A 16,669-nucleotide genomic window follows, 5' to 3' on the forward strand; every position below is an offset into this window, starting at 1 on the left:
ACGCCGCAAAGTGGACGTGGCGTTCAGTCCCAGGGTTTCTGCAAATTTGTCTGCTGTTACGGCTGAACAGGTGAAGCTGCAGAGTCGAACAAAGCTTTAACGAGTAGAGTGTGGACGTGGGTGTTCTAGTTTTCGATGTGCGTTTGTCGGTTGATGGACGGATAGGCGAAGCATGTACTCCGTTATTAATCTGTTATTTGGATTCGTGTAACAGAATCGTGCTACTCTTGTTCATTCATTTTTTTCTTTCTCTGAACAGAAATCTGGACTGCAAAACGGTGGTTTTTCATCTCTTAGTAAAATAGTCTAATTGTATGTTCCGTAAGTGCATGGTAAGGGCTCAGTGGAGACTTTCCTGCAAGAATCATTTATCTAAAACTTCAAAAATGAAAGAAAAATGCAAGAACGCAGCGAAGACCCGTAGAGAGAAAGAGAACGGAGAATTTTACGAGTTGGCCAAGCTGTTGCCTCTGCCGGCGGCCATCACCTCCCAGCTGGACAAAGCCTCCATCATCCGGCTGACCAGCAGCTACCTCAAGATGAGGACAGTCTTCCCCGACGGTAGGGCACTCTGGGGGAACAGTCAGAAAGCGGCACGCTTAACTGTAGACTATAAATGTTAATAATACACAAGAAGGGCCCATTCGAATTTCTAATTTTGCAAATAAATTTATATTCATAACCGACATAGACAACAAACATATGCGCCTACAAGCTACAGTGACCTATTCAAATGTTTAACCAATGTAATACACTCATATGCACATAAGTCAAAAAAGCACCTTCCATATGTTGTGTTATAATAGGCTACAGTAGGTGTAGTGAATTCATAGCCACTTCTTTAGGGAAGCATCACAAAATCACGGATCATCGCCAATTTTCTAAATCAAATTTTTTTGAGGAAAAAAAAAACACACACACAACAGAATTGAAATATGAAAAATATATTCAATTTTTATATGTTTGTATAAAATATGGAGAAACTATATTTGTTCCGGTGAGGCATGTAAGACGAGGAAATAAGGAATTCCGTAAGAACATTTGTATAACAGCATAAACATCAGCCAAAGGGATTTTTCACGACCTGGCAGCCCCAGTGTTGTTCTTGTTAATAGATTCTAAAATAAATGATTTATCAACACTTTAAAAAGCCATAAGTTACGTCTTATAAAACCTATATCACGGGTGCGTAATTAGAAAGTGATTCCCGTCTTTACCGATTCAAAAACAGTGCTAATATAGTAAATAAAGCTTAAGATAAGCTTTTAAAAAGTTAAAAGAAAAATGAAAGCTACTTGAGTGTAAATACACTGTAATAGACTCTATATTATCATATAAAGTCATCATCATCATCATAGAAAATTATTATTATTAGTAGTAGTATTGTTATTATTATTATTATTACTATATAATAATAATAATAATAATAATAATAATAATAATAATAATAATAATAATAATAATAATAATAATTGTTTTATGTGTTTTAGTATTACTTCTGCACAACGATTCTCCACGCAAAATTAAAGTGAATTTCAGGCTGGAGGTTTCCACCTTCACTTAATCTCTCCGCTGTTAAACTAATTTTGTTAATTACTGTGTCAACAACGTTGTATAATTTAATTGTATAATTTGAACGCCTTACTCATTTATCAAGTTGAATTATTTCATTAGACCACATACAGCTATGTTGGGGCAGGTTAGATTGCAGGCAAACAGAGATTTTCCTCTCTGTCATGATTCATAAAGTCAGAGTCAATACATGGCCTTGTATGGCCGGGCCACCCGTTGCAGCAAAGCTGTCAATGCGCCCTCCTTGTCCGAGACGCAGTAAAGCCTCAACGACAACACGTATTTGTATAGTACATTTGTATTTGCCTGTGTATTCATTCACTCCATTGGCATCTGAATTCTCAGTGCTCATAATACCAACGACTGCTCCAATGGCGTTCTTTAGGAATCAGAATGTCATGGATCCATTTTGTGAATTTGATGTCTTGTATTTCCACTAAAGCCGCAGGATGTGAGACAGCACGATTAGCATAACAATCTTTATTTCACAGGTCTCGTTCTTGTTGTCATTTGTAATCATAAATTAATGTAGGAATAGTCAGACCATAATTGGCCGATTATAGCCTATGAAATGACTTTTCAAACTCAAGTTATCTGTGGGTGCGTGGAAACAATTTGATGCATGTATGTGTTATAATGTTAATATAGACAAAATATAGAAGACAGGATCAGACAGTCACACATTGCCGTTGATCTCCTTCTGGTGCCAATACAATTTTATATTTGATAATAGCCTCGCATTAATACGCGCAGTGGATGAAGCGTCACGATTTCTTGAATCAATTTAGTGACTCACCTGAATGGGGCCACTGTGTCATTTGTTAATTCAAGGCGTTTTCCCTCAGATTGGCCAAAGCAATATTGAATCCCGTGGGCAGCAGTGGCCTACAACTGAAGCCATTTCGTTGTTTGAAAAGTAGCTGAGGTAGTTCACTTGAAATGTAGCTTTTATTGTATGCTTTTATCTCGACTGTTTAAACATTTCATTGCTATTTGATCGGCTTCACATAGTATATTTATGTGTCTGTGTGTGTGCGCGCGCGTCTAAAATGAATGGTGACTAATTCAAACTATATGACACCGATAGAAAAAACTAAATCTATAATTTTCAGAGTTTGTTTCATTAAAGTTTAAGTTTCTTTGATACCGAAGACTTAATGGTCAATTGGTCCAGATACTTTGACCTGTTCTGTCCCGTAATGCTCTGTTTGACCTGGGGGTGTTATGCAGTATCAGTGGTGCTTTACTTTAGTAATTCCATTTTAATAGCCTCTTCATAATTAGAATCTAAATACTTTATTGATCCCTGAGGGGAAATTAGGTCAGTTGCAGTTGCTCCAACAGTATTAAGAATAGAAAGGCAATAAGAATGTCTTAGAGAATGTAAAAGAACATGTAAAAATATGTGAAATACATATGTAGAAATATGTACACTATACAACAATTAAAATCAACTTGCCTTTAGAGATAGTATTCATTGTGTGTTATGTTGAACAATATACTCAACCATACATTTATTTTGGATCACTCTCACTGTTACCAATATATTTTGGAATTTGTTTCTTGAAAGATTATTGTGTGACTGGGACAGACACACACAGCCAGGAGCACCTGATTGTATTTTGTGACAGGCTTCTATCTTGTCTACTACAAAACAGAAAAAAAAAAAAAAAAAAAGTATTTGATACCAGGCTGGCAATTTAATTCTCAAAAATAATTATCGAGAACTAGCTGGGACTGGATTTGTCACACTGTTGACTCTCCTAGCTTAATGACAGTTGGTAGCCTATTTGATTTACATTGAAGAACTATAACATTGTGACCACACTGAAAAAAACTAATTTTGACTTGATTTTAATGTGTTAAGTCTTCTTATATTATTTAATTAAATCCACAATATACTGTCTGTGAATTCAACAACTTAATTTTATGCAATTAAAAGTAACTAGAATAAAATATGTACAACTGAATTCAACACATCATGCTGGTTGCCACCCACCATGTTCATACATGTTACCGCTAATTTACAGAGATGGGACTGAATTTTCTCTGTGCAACTTGCTGTCTACAGTTTGAAAAACACTCCATAAGGCTTTCTGGTTTCGGTAAGTAAGAATTTCATAACCATTTGTATGCTGTACTTTTACTTTGATGGTGCCCTGTTTAAGCTTTTAAATGTGTTTTGAGCTTGAAATAAGTAGTTATGGCTATGAACTAGCTAAGTAAAAGGTCAGCTAGTCAACGTTAGATGTAAGTTTAGCTAACTAGGTAGCTAACCTCACTAGGGTTTCAAAAAATGCACATAAGTTAAGTAATAGTGGTTGACCATATGGGTTTTTCAGGAACTGATGTTTCCACTACTAACATCAAGCACATGAGACACGCTTATCCTGGAATTAAAGTTTTTACTTTTTTTTTTTTTTTCAGTCATAATGTCTGGTGAAAATAATTCTTGCATTGAGCGCGAGTGATACCAAACTCCCTTCAATAAATACACAGTTGTTTTGTAGATGTAGGACAAGCAACATGGATGGTATTTAAAAAAAATAAAGTAACATTAAGAGCTACTGATTAATTTGGAAGCTATTTTAGCGGTAAATGTAGTTTTAGTAACAATGTAACTCAACAAGCTGTCCATCCTCTCACTTCTCTGCTGAAGTTGGTTTCATTTTGGAAGTGGCGCTGGCGGTATGAGGATGAAGCCGACTTCAGTGAAGATAGTCAAAGAGGACTTAGCCTTAGTTTAGCCCTTGCTAGCCCTCCGTCTCCTCCCCCGCCTCCTAGTTCTCCCGGCTGGCGGAGTCCGGTTGACAGCCTTCTAGTAACCTGAGGAACATTTAGTAACTGTGCTGCTGTTTTACACTAAACCTGCATGTGGTGTGAACGCTGTTGTTTTACTACTGCAGTTGAGTTAAGTGAGTTGTATTGCATCTTTCCATGGTTTGGTTGTTCAGTCCATGTTCTTTTAAGTATTGTTGACTGTGTAACGTTATAGAACAGGGCATTTTATTATGGTTCCTTCTGGAAAGAAATTGACCTATTGCTAATCCCCACCCATGCTCACTGGGACAGAGGATCTACATAGCCAACTTCTGGAGAGAGGATTCTGTGGGCACACCTGGTTTCTGTCTTATCAAGTAGAATGCCACAGTGATCAAACTAAGGAGTATGATTTGCAGGTTCACATGAGTACATAGTCAGATGATTTGCAGGTTACATAGGGACAGAAAAATACATGAAAAGAAAAAGGAAATAATTCACAGTGATTAAAATGGAGCCTAATTATAACATGGGGATGAGGGATATTTTTTTCCATGCCGAGAAAAGAATGGATACGTTAACGTTATTCAGAATTCATCAGGGTTTCTGAGAATAGTGCATGGTCTAGCTGCTAGTCAGTACCGATAATGCTAAAATTAACTTTTTGACTATATTCTCCCTCTATCAAGATTAATATTAAAAAAATATTTTCAAAGAAGGAAAAGGACTCATTTTGAGGAGGAGCTGGACAGTCTGGACCAGAGTAGCTGCTAAGCAGTAAAACAGTAGATAATGTAGCGATATTGAAGGCTGCAATATAGCGATGTAAAGATACAGGAGAGACTGACTGTACAGAGAGATGTAGCAGGGCAGAGAAGCAGATTTCTCAGTAAAAGGGGCCTAATTTGCAAATCAAAATCAAGCAACAAACAGAATAGTGTAGCACTGTTTATATATATTTTTAAGTTAGCCTCTATCTTTGTTGTCTTTTTCGCCATCAACTCCTGAGAAAGAAAAACACATTAAACCTAGTCATCTGACCAGCTTTAAAGAGAAAAAAATGAATCAAGTTTAAACAACCATATAGCCTGCAGATACAGTGTTATTTTTTTTAACATTACCCTGGGTTAACCGGAATAAGTTTGACTAAAACAAACTGTAAACTAATGTCTGTGCTATCAACAATCTTAGTTGATAGGAGGACAAAATTAAGACTGGGTGCAACATTTGGATTTATAGGGATAAAGTAGCTACAAAATATCCTTACACCAATGACTGAACACAGTGCTCTTTGATTTAGAAATGTAATTTTCTTCTGTGCATAACAGATAATGCTGAATTCTAGCGCATAGCAACAATCCCACTCGAGTCAACCTTCATGGCACAGTAAGACAGTCATGTACCTCATTTGACAGCTGTTTTCCTGAAGAAGGGAGGCGGGGGGGGTAGTCCAGAGCTGTAGGTGGTGGTGGTGGGACCTTGATGAGGGTTGGAGCAGAGGGGTTTGAGGGGAGCTGAGGTATCAAGGACTGCAGCTGAGGGGAGACGACTGGCCTGGAGAGGTGTGAAGAAGTGGGGCCCCAGTGAGAGGAGGCTGGAGCGGGGACAGAGTCAAATCTATTATATTATATTATAAACAACTTTAACTCATTTGCCCAGGCCTGATCTCCAGTGGTGGCTTGTCCATCCCCACTTTTGCCATGGCCGGAGATATGTTTCAGACCTCTCCACACATCTCGGACATTGTTCTTCTCCAGGCGCTGCTTCAGTTTCTCCATGTAGTTTTTCTTACACCTCCTGATATTATGCTTCAGCTCCCGCTGTACTCTCCACCGCTCCTCCTTGTACCCTGAGATGAAGGCCCTCTTCCTCTCATTTAGCAGAGCCTTCAGTTCAGGGGTCACTCAGGGGTCACCCAGGGCCTGTTGTTGGGAAAACACCATACTCTCTTGGATGTCATAGTGTTTTCCACACAGAAGTTGATATAGTCTGTGATGCAGTGAGTCAGACTGTCAGTGTCCTCCCCATGAGAGCTGCATAGTATGTCCCAGTCCTTCAGTTGCTCACATCTCCTCAGTCCAGATCTTCACAGCCTTCCTCTGTGGAGACTGTCTTTTCAGTACCAATGTGCATTCTGGCTGCAGATGGACAAGGTTGTGATCAGAGCAACTGAGAGGGTGGAGGGGGGTGGAGGTGTATGCGTCCCTGACATTAGCATAGCATTACCAGTGATGTGGTATGCATCTGTGAGGAGGTTGTACTGCCTCAGAACACGGTATCAACATACTGTGCAGTCCTTGCACGATGAGCACTTTTTGTAAACCATCTCCACCTCATCTTCGGCACCCCCTGGGCCATCCTCTGTTGTCTTGCTTGTGTATTCCTCAAATACAGATGTCTTTAACCTCTTCCACTGTCCTGCCAGACCAATGAGTTTGCTCTGTAAATTGGCAGCCATTGCTCTGTCATCAAATGGCAGCAGACACTTGCTCAACTGTTGAAATGCTGCCTCTGGGAAACCACCAGCAAAAGATGTTACCTGGTTGAAGTTTTTTGGGTCCAGAAGTGCCAAATCAGTATACAAAGTTCCATTTTTCAGGAATCGCTGATGGATGCTCCGTAAGACGGTGTCCATGATTTGATTATGGACATCAATCTCGTATGATGTTTCAGCATCAGTCACAGCCTCATCTCGGCACATCTCTCCAGGCATGGATTTCTTCCTTCTGCCACGTTTCTGTGGCAGAGAGGCCTCAGCCTGCAGCTCAGTCTCCTCATTTTGCTCCTGTATTCGATTGTTGGCCCACTGGACAAAAATGTCAGCCGCTGCCTTGACCTTCTGGAAATCTCTGCTCATATCTTTCAGCTGTGTTTCTGCAGCCACAGCCATCTGGTGAGCTGTCAGAATGTCCATTCCACTTGTCTGGAGGTATTTCAAGACTGGTGAGGTGACTTGAAAAATTCTCAGGAAAATCTGAGCTGTAAGTATTGTTTCATACTTCAGGAGTTGGGTGATGTATCCCATTGCATTGACTCGTGCAGTGGTACTGATGGTCTTTACATCTTTAATGGCTGAGAGGGTGTGGAGAACATCAACATACAGGGCCCCATCTGGCTTTCCAAAAGAGCCAAATACCTTTGACAAAGCAACATCTTTGGACCACCAGCGCGTTTCTCCAATGGTTGCAAGACGTCTCTGTCTTGGGTCTTTGCTCTCCTTCTCCCAGATGTTCATCCTCTGGTAGGAATCTCTGATGAAGACAGCAATGTTGTTTAGCAAGGAAAAAAGAGAGCCACTTGCCAATACACACTGTGTTGTGTCTGCCAGCACAAGGTTGAGGATGTGCCCGTAGTACTACACATGGACTTGGGTGGGGGACTTCTCGGACAGCAGTGCAGAAAAGCCATTGTATTGGCCTTGCATGTTGGAGGCCCCATCAGTGGAACTTCCAATACACCGCCTCACATCCAGGTTCATGGTCTCCAGTACCTCATTCACAAGTTGTGCAAAGTACAGCCAAGTGGATGCTTCACATCTGATCACAGTCACAAGTCATTCGTTAACAATGTCTGTCACATAAATATCATGTTATGGATGGAGTACATGCCAGATTCCTGGATTTCAGTGGCGATAGTGACCTTCATTAGGTATTGGATAGTGGTGATAATGTAGTTGATGGTTGTTTTGGATAGGAAAGTGACAAGGGAACCTCTACCTCCTTTTGAGTCAGACTGATGGATTTGCTTGCTTTTTTCAATGCTGAGAGTGAGATGTTCCTTGAGACAGACATCATGTTTTCCCAGCAAAAGAATTATCTCTAAAAAAAATCCCGTGATCAATAGTGTCATCATCCAGTGTGTATGCTGCCTCCACCTGCTTGCCTCTGTGGCTCAAGCCCCTTTTGCCGATGAGCTTCATCACGTCTATGATGCGCTCCAACACTTGTCGCCTCCTGCAGACTTGCTGTCTGTGAAGTGACATCTGAGGTCCCATAAGAAGGTCCTTAATAGTCTTATTGGAGGACCAGAGGAAGTATGCCTCAGCGCAATTTCTTTGATTATCACTTTGCTCGTGCTCATTGACTCCAAGGTGTATGTGTGTGAAGTTGGTCATGCCAGTGATGAAGGAGCTGCTATCTCTAGGATTAGCATAAGCCATGCAAAGAAAGCAGAAGAGTGCTTCTGCGTCTTCATTGTACGATAGCCATTTCCTGTTCCATCTTTGTGAAAAAATGTCCTCTGCACTACAGGCTTGTCTGCCTTCTGCTGGGGTTGAAAATGGAGGAAGAGGTCTAATGTCTCTGGCTTTGGCTTGGTGAAATAATTCACTGCTGCATGGTGGGCACTGACTTCCTGGTCCTGGCTATCTCTGTCAACAGCGGGAACATCTTCAGACTACAAAAATGATTAGCATTGATAATTATGTTAGTAAACCACTAAAACTGCACTATCAACAAAATATAAGGATGGCAGTATTTGCTGTTAGTGCATGAATTAATGGATAAAAAGCAAACAAGGCAAACAAGCATTATTGTCATCGGCCTTACCATAACAATAACAATGCTTTGTCTGGGATCTTCTCCTCTGTCCACAGCTGGATCATCTTCAATCTAGATAAGAGATTAGTATTGTTAATTATGCTAGTTAACCAATACAACAACAACATCATAAGTAAATATTTAAAAGAAATAGTTTAGTATCAGTAAAGTATGTACATGAGATGGTGTACGGGTATTAATCCTTATTAAGCCAGACACATACACATTAGGGCTGCACAATTTATCATATTTTGATTATGATCAAGATAATGACATACATACTAAATATAGCCGAGACAACCTGAACCAAAATAAATAATAAAGTTAATTAAGACATGGTAATAAATTATATCTTGTAGCCTCAAATTATGACTTAATGAGCTGTATCTTTTGTGCACATCAGCACATTATTTATTTTCCTCCCCATGATCACCATTGGGCTCCATACATGTTTATTTATCATAAGTCATATTGTTATCGCAATATTAAACAAGGTTATCGCACATTGCGGTTTTTCCTAATTTCGTGTAGCCCATCTGTCTGATGATGATCCCATGTAGGATGGGCCATGTATAGACACATAAATAAACTATTCATTCATTTATACTCATCAGAATCAGAATCCGAATCAGAATCAAAAAAAGCTTTATTGCCAAGTACGGTTTTACACATGCAAGGAATTTGTTTTGGTGAGGTTGGTGCATGACACATCTATTAAAAAGAGCTGATGTTCAGCTTCCGCTTGAGGTCCTGGGACATGATAGTTCCCAGGAAACGGAAAGACTCCACAGTGTCAATAGTGGAGTCACAGAGGGCGATGGGGGCAGGTGAGGCTGAGTTTTTCCTGAAGTCCACAACTATCTCCACTGTTTTTAGAGCGCGAGAGCTCTAGGTTGTTCAGATTGCACCAGGTCTCATTTCGTATTATAGTATATTGATTAATTGACTATAGTATAGTCAATTCAAATACAGTAACAGGTTGATTTAATTTGATTTGATTTTGCCTATGGATAATGTTATCGTCTGGTTTAAATCAACCTGTCTGTGAATATTCTCATTCATCCAGGTCATTGTAAGCTTCAGGGAATTCAGTCGATCGCAACTGGGCTTTGTCAGTTTGTCTTGGAAGACGTTTCGCCTCTCATCCGAGCAGGCTTCATCAGTTCATGCGCACCAGACTAGATAGGACAGCTCTAGTCTAATGAAATGGTGTTAGGTTCAAGTATTTATCCTCTGAGTGAGGCCAACCCCCAAAACCAAGGATGGTATCACTCTATTGTGAGGCAAACGATCCCCCATTAAGCGTCTGCCTCGTTAGTGTCCCATTCTTGTCATTGGGAGGCTCCTTGAGCCATGTGTGAATGGCTTTGTTGTATATTTTTAGAGGCTAAGTTTTTGATTCCTTTTTCTCATGGCCCGGCCCAACGGCCCACCAGGGTCATCCCCAGTATCGCCTTACGCCAGTCCGCCCTTACCTTTGACCACCAAGGTCCAATAAGATCATGGTCAAAGGTTGAGGTCACTGTGACCTCACAAAAGATATTTTTGGCAAAGCTCAAGAATTCATACTCTAAATATGACAAAATTCACATAAATCTCTAATGGGATATGTATATTTTTTTATTTAACCGAGTCAGGCCCATTGAGGTATATCAACCTCTTTTTCAAGGGAAAAACTTATTACATTTTATTAAATTCCTTCAAAGTCTTGACTATATATATTTTATATTTTTGTCTGAACAGACATGGGTGTAAACTGCATCTTTACTTGTTGGCAGGGGCATACAACCCTGAGGCAGTTAAATCTATAGTTTTAGGTCAGGGTGGAAGTGTTCTACATTTGTAACATATGTCTTTGTAATTATTTATGTAGTTTTAATCAATGGAATACTTTTACACAGGCTACAAGTGATAATCTTTAAAAGGGCTTCAGTCCTCAAGGGACTTTGCCTCTACCTTGGTGAAGATGATGGACATCTCATTCTGGAGTATATGGTAGGTCACTGTAATACCATTTTCCAGGCAAGTATTGTGTATTGTATTGTCTTTATTATAGAAAATGTTTCTAATGTCATCACCCACTATTACTAGCCATTGTGTCAACACCAAGAACCTGTTGAAAAGGTTGAGAAAATAGCTTTCACAACAAGAAACACAAATTTGAGGGTCTCTCTTCAGCTCCGTCCAGCTCACTGCCGCGTGAACGTCCAGTCAGGTCACCTCTGGTCAGTCTGACCCTGACTGTCACACTAGTGCTTGGTGTGTTAAAGTCTTATTTAGGCTCTTTCTCCTCTGGCTCTCAACAAAGGTGGACGCTTTTTCTCTTGCTCCCTCCCTGCCCTCATCTCCCCTGCTGCTGCTCTTTGTCTTGTGCTGTCTCTGTCTGATCTATTGGAGCCTCTGTCTGCGTTCTCTCCGAAACCTAAAATCATGGACTTGATCAGCTGATCTCTCAATGCAATCGACCAAATTTTTTCGACAAAGGGACTGGGTCAAGGAGAGCCCTCCTGCCCTGATGGAACGTTTGCAGCCGGATACACGATGGACTCCTGGGAGAATTGGAGGATCGTGTGCCTGTCGATCCTTTCCGTTTAGGATGTTGAAGATGTCTACATATTTGGATTTATGATGACAGGCTTTCTGCTGTTTGGAGTTAGCAGCTTCCTGATTTATCGCAAAGTTCGGAAGATGTTGGCAGCACTTTTGGCTATCGAGAAGCTGCCCGTCATGACTGAGGGAATGTGCAGGGCTGTCAACACTCAGACTCAAGCGACTTGTGAGCTCGATTGCAAACTGGATGCGATTCCTGAACTCATTCGCAGGGTGGATGCCAACTTGCAGAAGTTGTCAGCTTGGCTCATGTGAAATTGGCCACCGAATTTCGATATATTTGAATTATAGCCACTGGGAGACTCAGAGAGACTCAAGGCAGACAAAAATTGCAGTGTCGGCCTAACCCAAACAATTGTTATCTTCATTGGCTCCCCGAGATAACTGGCCTTCCCAAGGTCGGTATCTCTCCACTCTCCTGGATTATGCAGACAAGACGCTCTGGCCCTATCTTCCTCCCCCAACACCCTCTACTCCTGTGAACTTTGTTTCTGGATCAGAACTCTCCGAGGTCGTCTCCATGGCTACGGCTGTGTCTTCGTCATCGGTTATCAGACGGCAGCGACAATGTGTTGGACTGAGTGGAGATGAAGTACACGGCCTTACACATACGCACACACGAAGACACATATAACACGCACACCCCCTCCAACTCAACGCCTTCGTGGCTCCCTCCTCACTTCTTCCTTGTCGCAATGTAGAATGGAGGGTTGCTGCAAGGTGCCCAAATGTGGCTGCATGCACGCACCCTCCCAGTGTCTGTGCTGCGACACCTCCCCTCCCCATCACACCCCCCCACCCCCACTCCACATGTAAAAGTCTTCGAGTTTTGTTTTAATGTCTTATTATGTTGCTTGTGTGCCGAGGTGTTTTTTTCCTAATCCCACACTGTGCCCCACCCCCCACCCCCCCACGAGGATTTGCTTTTTTCCCTCTTCCACCCTTTTGTTCTCCTTTTTTTCTCAACTAAGTACAGGGGCGCTGTTTGTGAGAGATTGTGCGACCCACAATTCTCCCGCTCCTGTACTCCCCATGTTATGTGTCATTGTCCTTTTTTATGTTTCTTGGACGGGATGTAACTGAAATGGAATTTCCCCTCTGGGGGACTAATAAAGGCACTCTGATTCTGATTTTGTTTTGCAGAGGGTCCAACAGTCTGGTCTTCCATCTCAGTCCTGTCTGCCATATTGATTAGCTTTGCACTGTTCAATTTAGGCAACTAGTCTGCATTCAAACTGCGTCTGTGTCCTTCCTGGTTTGGTTTGACTTCCTGCTGGTGGCGGTCTGTATTGTGTGTACTTCAGGTGGTAACCCGTTAGGTGACATAGTAGCTGTGATATATCACCGAAAATCCTATTAGTAACATGTTATATTACTTCTTAACTACTGAGAGTAATATATTGCCTGTAATATGTTACTATTGTAACGCCCCAACACTGCTGCCATATGGTCCCATTCCAGTATGGGAATTTTTTTATTACATGTCTGTGTTTTTGTCACTCATTGACAATGTTGTCATTTGCCACTAAATCACATAGTATCGGCTCGACTTGACTAAGAACACCTCGAACTGCAAATGGGGTCAATTATGATTCTTTCTATTATGAATTTTTGATCTATGAAGGTTTTATATGAAGACTCAATTGTCCAAAAGCAAGTTTGAATATGGCTGCTGCTGTGTTTCTCTGAACCTGTGGCTGATTCTCAATCTAACAAAAATCTGAGGAATCCTGTATAAAACTTAAAATTTCTGCTGTTGTTTGAAGCAAGAGACTTAAAACCAACTCAATAGTGCAAAATTGTGGACATTGCCTGTATCATTGGAGGTTTTTTGCTCTATTTTGGATCTTTGCTGCTGAACTCTGGGCCTGGTAGGCCCTGATGACCACCATGCCTCCTAAAGGTCTGCAGTGTGAAGGTTTTTCTGAAGCATCCTGAGCAGCCTTTCCTCAAATTCTTCCTGAGCTAAAGGTGAATAAGTGAAGAAAACAGCGAAACCGATCTTAAGATGCCACCAAAGAAAGTCAACTCTGGAGTTGAGGAGGAGTTGGAGGAGATCAGGAAATCGCTAAACTTCATGTCGGATGAACTGAGCAAAGTGGCTAAACAACAAGGTATGCTACTTGGTTTAATGGATGAGATAAAACAACTGAAAAACCTGATAATGGAGAAAGACAAGAAAATAGACAACTTGGAACGGCGAATCGATGAACCTTGAACAATACACAAGAATGGATGATGTAATCATAAATGCACTGGAGACTTCACACCGAACCTATGCTAGAGCTATGGCAGGTGGAGGTAAAGACGGTGAGGATGCCCCAGCAGAGGAGCTACAAACACTTGAACAGCAAGTTATACAATTCCTCGCAACTAAAAATGTGCATATTCAAAGTCATCATATTGCAACCTGTCACACGCTCCCCAAAAAAGACAGCAAAACAAAGCCGGTAATCATTGTTCGGCTTGTGAGCCGTAAAACCAAGATTGAACTACTGAAACAGGCAAAGAAACTAAAGGGGACTGGTGTGTATCTGAATGAACATTTAACAAAAAAGAACGCTGACATCGCCAGACAGGCACGTAGCCTGAGAAAACAAAATAAGATACAAGCTACGTGGACAAGAAATTGCAAAGTAATGATTCGACTGAATGGTACACCCGAGGAAGCAAAAGCTGTATTGATAAGAGATCTCAAAGACTTAGAACAATATAAATAAAAGTGAAATGATCGCAGCTGTCAATGAGAACTTTGCTCTTTCCTATGGAAATGTGTGAAGACTGGAAATTATGGACAATGGATTGTGGATAATATTTTGGCTTTTGTGGGGGAGCACTTCAGCGGACAGTGAAAACAACACAATAAACAAATGACAAGTGTGGATGAGGATTATATGTTTCCATTCAGAGACTTTGAAGAGGAAGATTTCTGTGGAGCCGACTGTCAAGGTGGGCAGTTACCCAACACACAGACTGAAAAAATTAACTTTAAAACCTTTGAATATGCAGAGCACAAGATGTATGATCCTGAAAGTAATTTTGATCCAGACAATTACTATTACAATAACAACACCAACAACAACATTTGTGAGTATTACACAGATGACCAATTCAATATAAGTATTAAAATGGAAAATGCATTGTCAGTTATACATTTCAATAGTAGAAGCCTTTATAAAAACTTCTCTAAAATTAAAGAATATTTGAGTAAATTTAATAAGTTCAGTATAATTGCAATATCAGAAACGTGGCTTGATGAGGAGAAAGTCAGTGATATGAAACTGGAAGGATATGAATTATTTACAATGAACAGGGTGAATAAAAAGGGAGGGGGGGTTGCCTTATATGTGGATAGAGCTTTGAGATGCAGCCAGATTGAATGTATGTCAAACACCATAGATAATGTATTGGAATGTTTAACCATTGAAATTCATATTAAAAAAGCTGATAATATAATCATAAGTTGTGTTTATAGAACACCAGGATCATGCCTAGACACATTCAATGAAAAACTAGCGACCATGTTTAGCAATTCAAATGATAAAAAAGTGCAAATAATTTGTGGTGATTTTAATATAGATTTGCTAAACCCAAATGGACACCAAAAAACAACAGACTTTATCCATACAATGTACAGCAACTGCCTTTTCCCTGTAATTATAAAACCAAGCAGAATAACAATTGACACAGCTACACTGATAGATAATATATTCACAAATAAAATTGATTATGACATAATGGGTGGACTTCTTATAAATGATATAAGTGATCATCTTCCTGTCTTTGCAATTTTTCAAAATTATTTCAGGATAAAAGCTAAACAAAAGACTTGTACACTTGAAATGAAAAGATATCGAACACAAAGAGCCATCGCTGCCCTTAAGGTGGACCTAGGGGAACAAAACTGGAATGAGGTTTATGTTAATAATGACCCTAATAATGCATATGATGCATTTTTGTCAACCTTAATCCTGTTATATGACAAGCATTGCCCTTTAATGAAAGTCACCAGGAAGCACCAGTGCTCAAATAAGCCATGGATTACAAAGGGAATAGGGGATGCATGTAAAAAGAAAAATATTTTATATAAGAGATTTATAAAACAGAGGACAAAAGATGCTGAAATAAAGTATAAAACATATAAAAATAAATTAGTAAATATTATAAGAACAAGTAAGAAAGAATATTATCATACATTATTGGACCAGAACAGGAGCAACACACAAGAAATATGGAGAGTATTAAATAGTATAGTCAAAAAGGGTGCTAATAAAACTGGTTATCCAGAATACTTTATAAAAGATAAAGATATTATTATTGATAAAATTAAAGAAATAGCCAATGAATTTAATGATTTTTTTGTACATGTTGGTTATAACTTAGCAAAAGACATCCCCGAGACAAGAACTAACAATGAAATAGATCAACATATAACTAAAAACTCCTCCTCCATGTTTATTAGTGCTGTAAATGATAGAGAAATAATTGATATTATGAAAACACTCAAGAATAAAAAGTCCACTGATTGTTTTGATATAGACATGACATTAGTAAAAAGTATTATAGAATATATTGTGCAACCATTTACATACATTTGTAACCTGTCTTTTCAAACAGGTATTTTTCCTTCGAAAATGAAAACAGCAAAAGTTATTCCTACCTATAAAAGTGGAGAAAGGCATCAATTTACCAATTATAGACCAATATCACTACTTCCGCAGTTCTCAAAAATCTTAGAAAAATTATTTGATCATAGACTTGAAACATTTATTGAGAAACATAATCTTTTAAGTGATAATCATTATGGCTTCAGGGCAAAAAGGTCCACCTCGATGGCAGTGATGGAACTTGTGGAAGGGATATCTACTGCAATAGACAACAAGGAATATACAGTTGGTGTTTTTATAGACTTAAAAAAGGCATTTGACACTATTGATCATAGTATATTAATGAATAAACTAGAGAGATGTGGTATTAGAGGATTAGCATACATGTGGATGGAAAGTTACCTGGATGACAGATATCAGTATGTGCAATTAAATAATGTAAAATCAAATCAATTGAAGGTCACTTGTGGAGTCCCTCAAGGGTCTGTGTTAGGCCCTAAATTATTCATATTATATATCAATGATATTTGCAATGTTTCCAAACTGTTCAAATGTGTTTTGTTTGCTGATGACACCACTCTC

At 39.6% G+C, this 16,669-nt stretch overlaps 1 protein-coding gene across 1 annotated transcript in view; it reads left to right on the forward strand.

Moving 5' to 3' along the window:
- Window positions 1–386: 386 nt before the first annotated feature.
- The window catches only part of sim2 (SIM bHLH transcription factor 2), a 53,240-nt gene continuing 36,957 nt past the window's right edge, over window positions 387–16,669 (forward strand). The window contains exon 1 of the mRNA XM_070983523.1: window positions 387–561. Within this exon, the coding sequence (XP_070839624.1) occupies window positions 387–561 (175 nt within the window). The remainder of the gene's footprint in view (window positions 562–16,669) is intronic.

This window comes from Chaetodon trifascialis, chromosome 16 (genome assembly GCF_039877785.1).
Source record: "Chaetodon trifascialis isolate fChaTrf1 chromosome 16, fChaTrf1.hap1, whole genome shotgun sequence".
NCBI lineage: Eukaryota > Metazoa > Chordata > Actinopteri > Chaetodontiformes > Chaetodontidae > Chaetodon > Chaetodon trifascialis.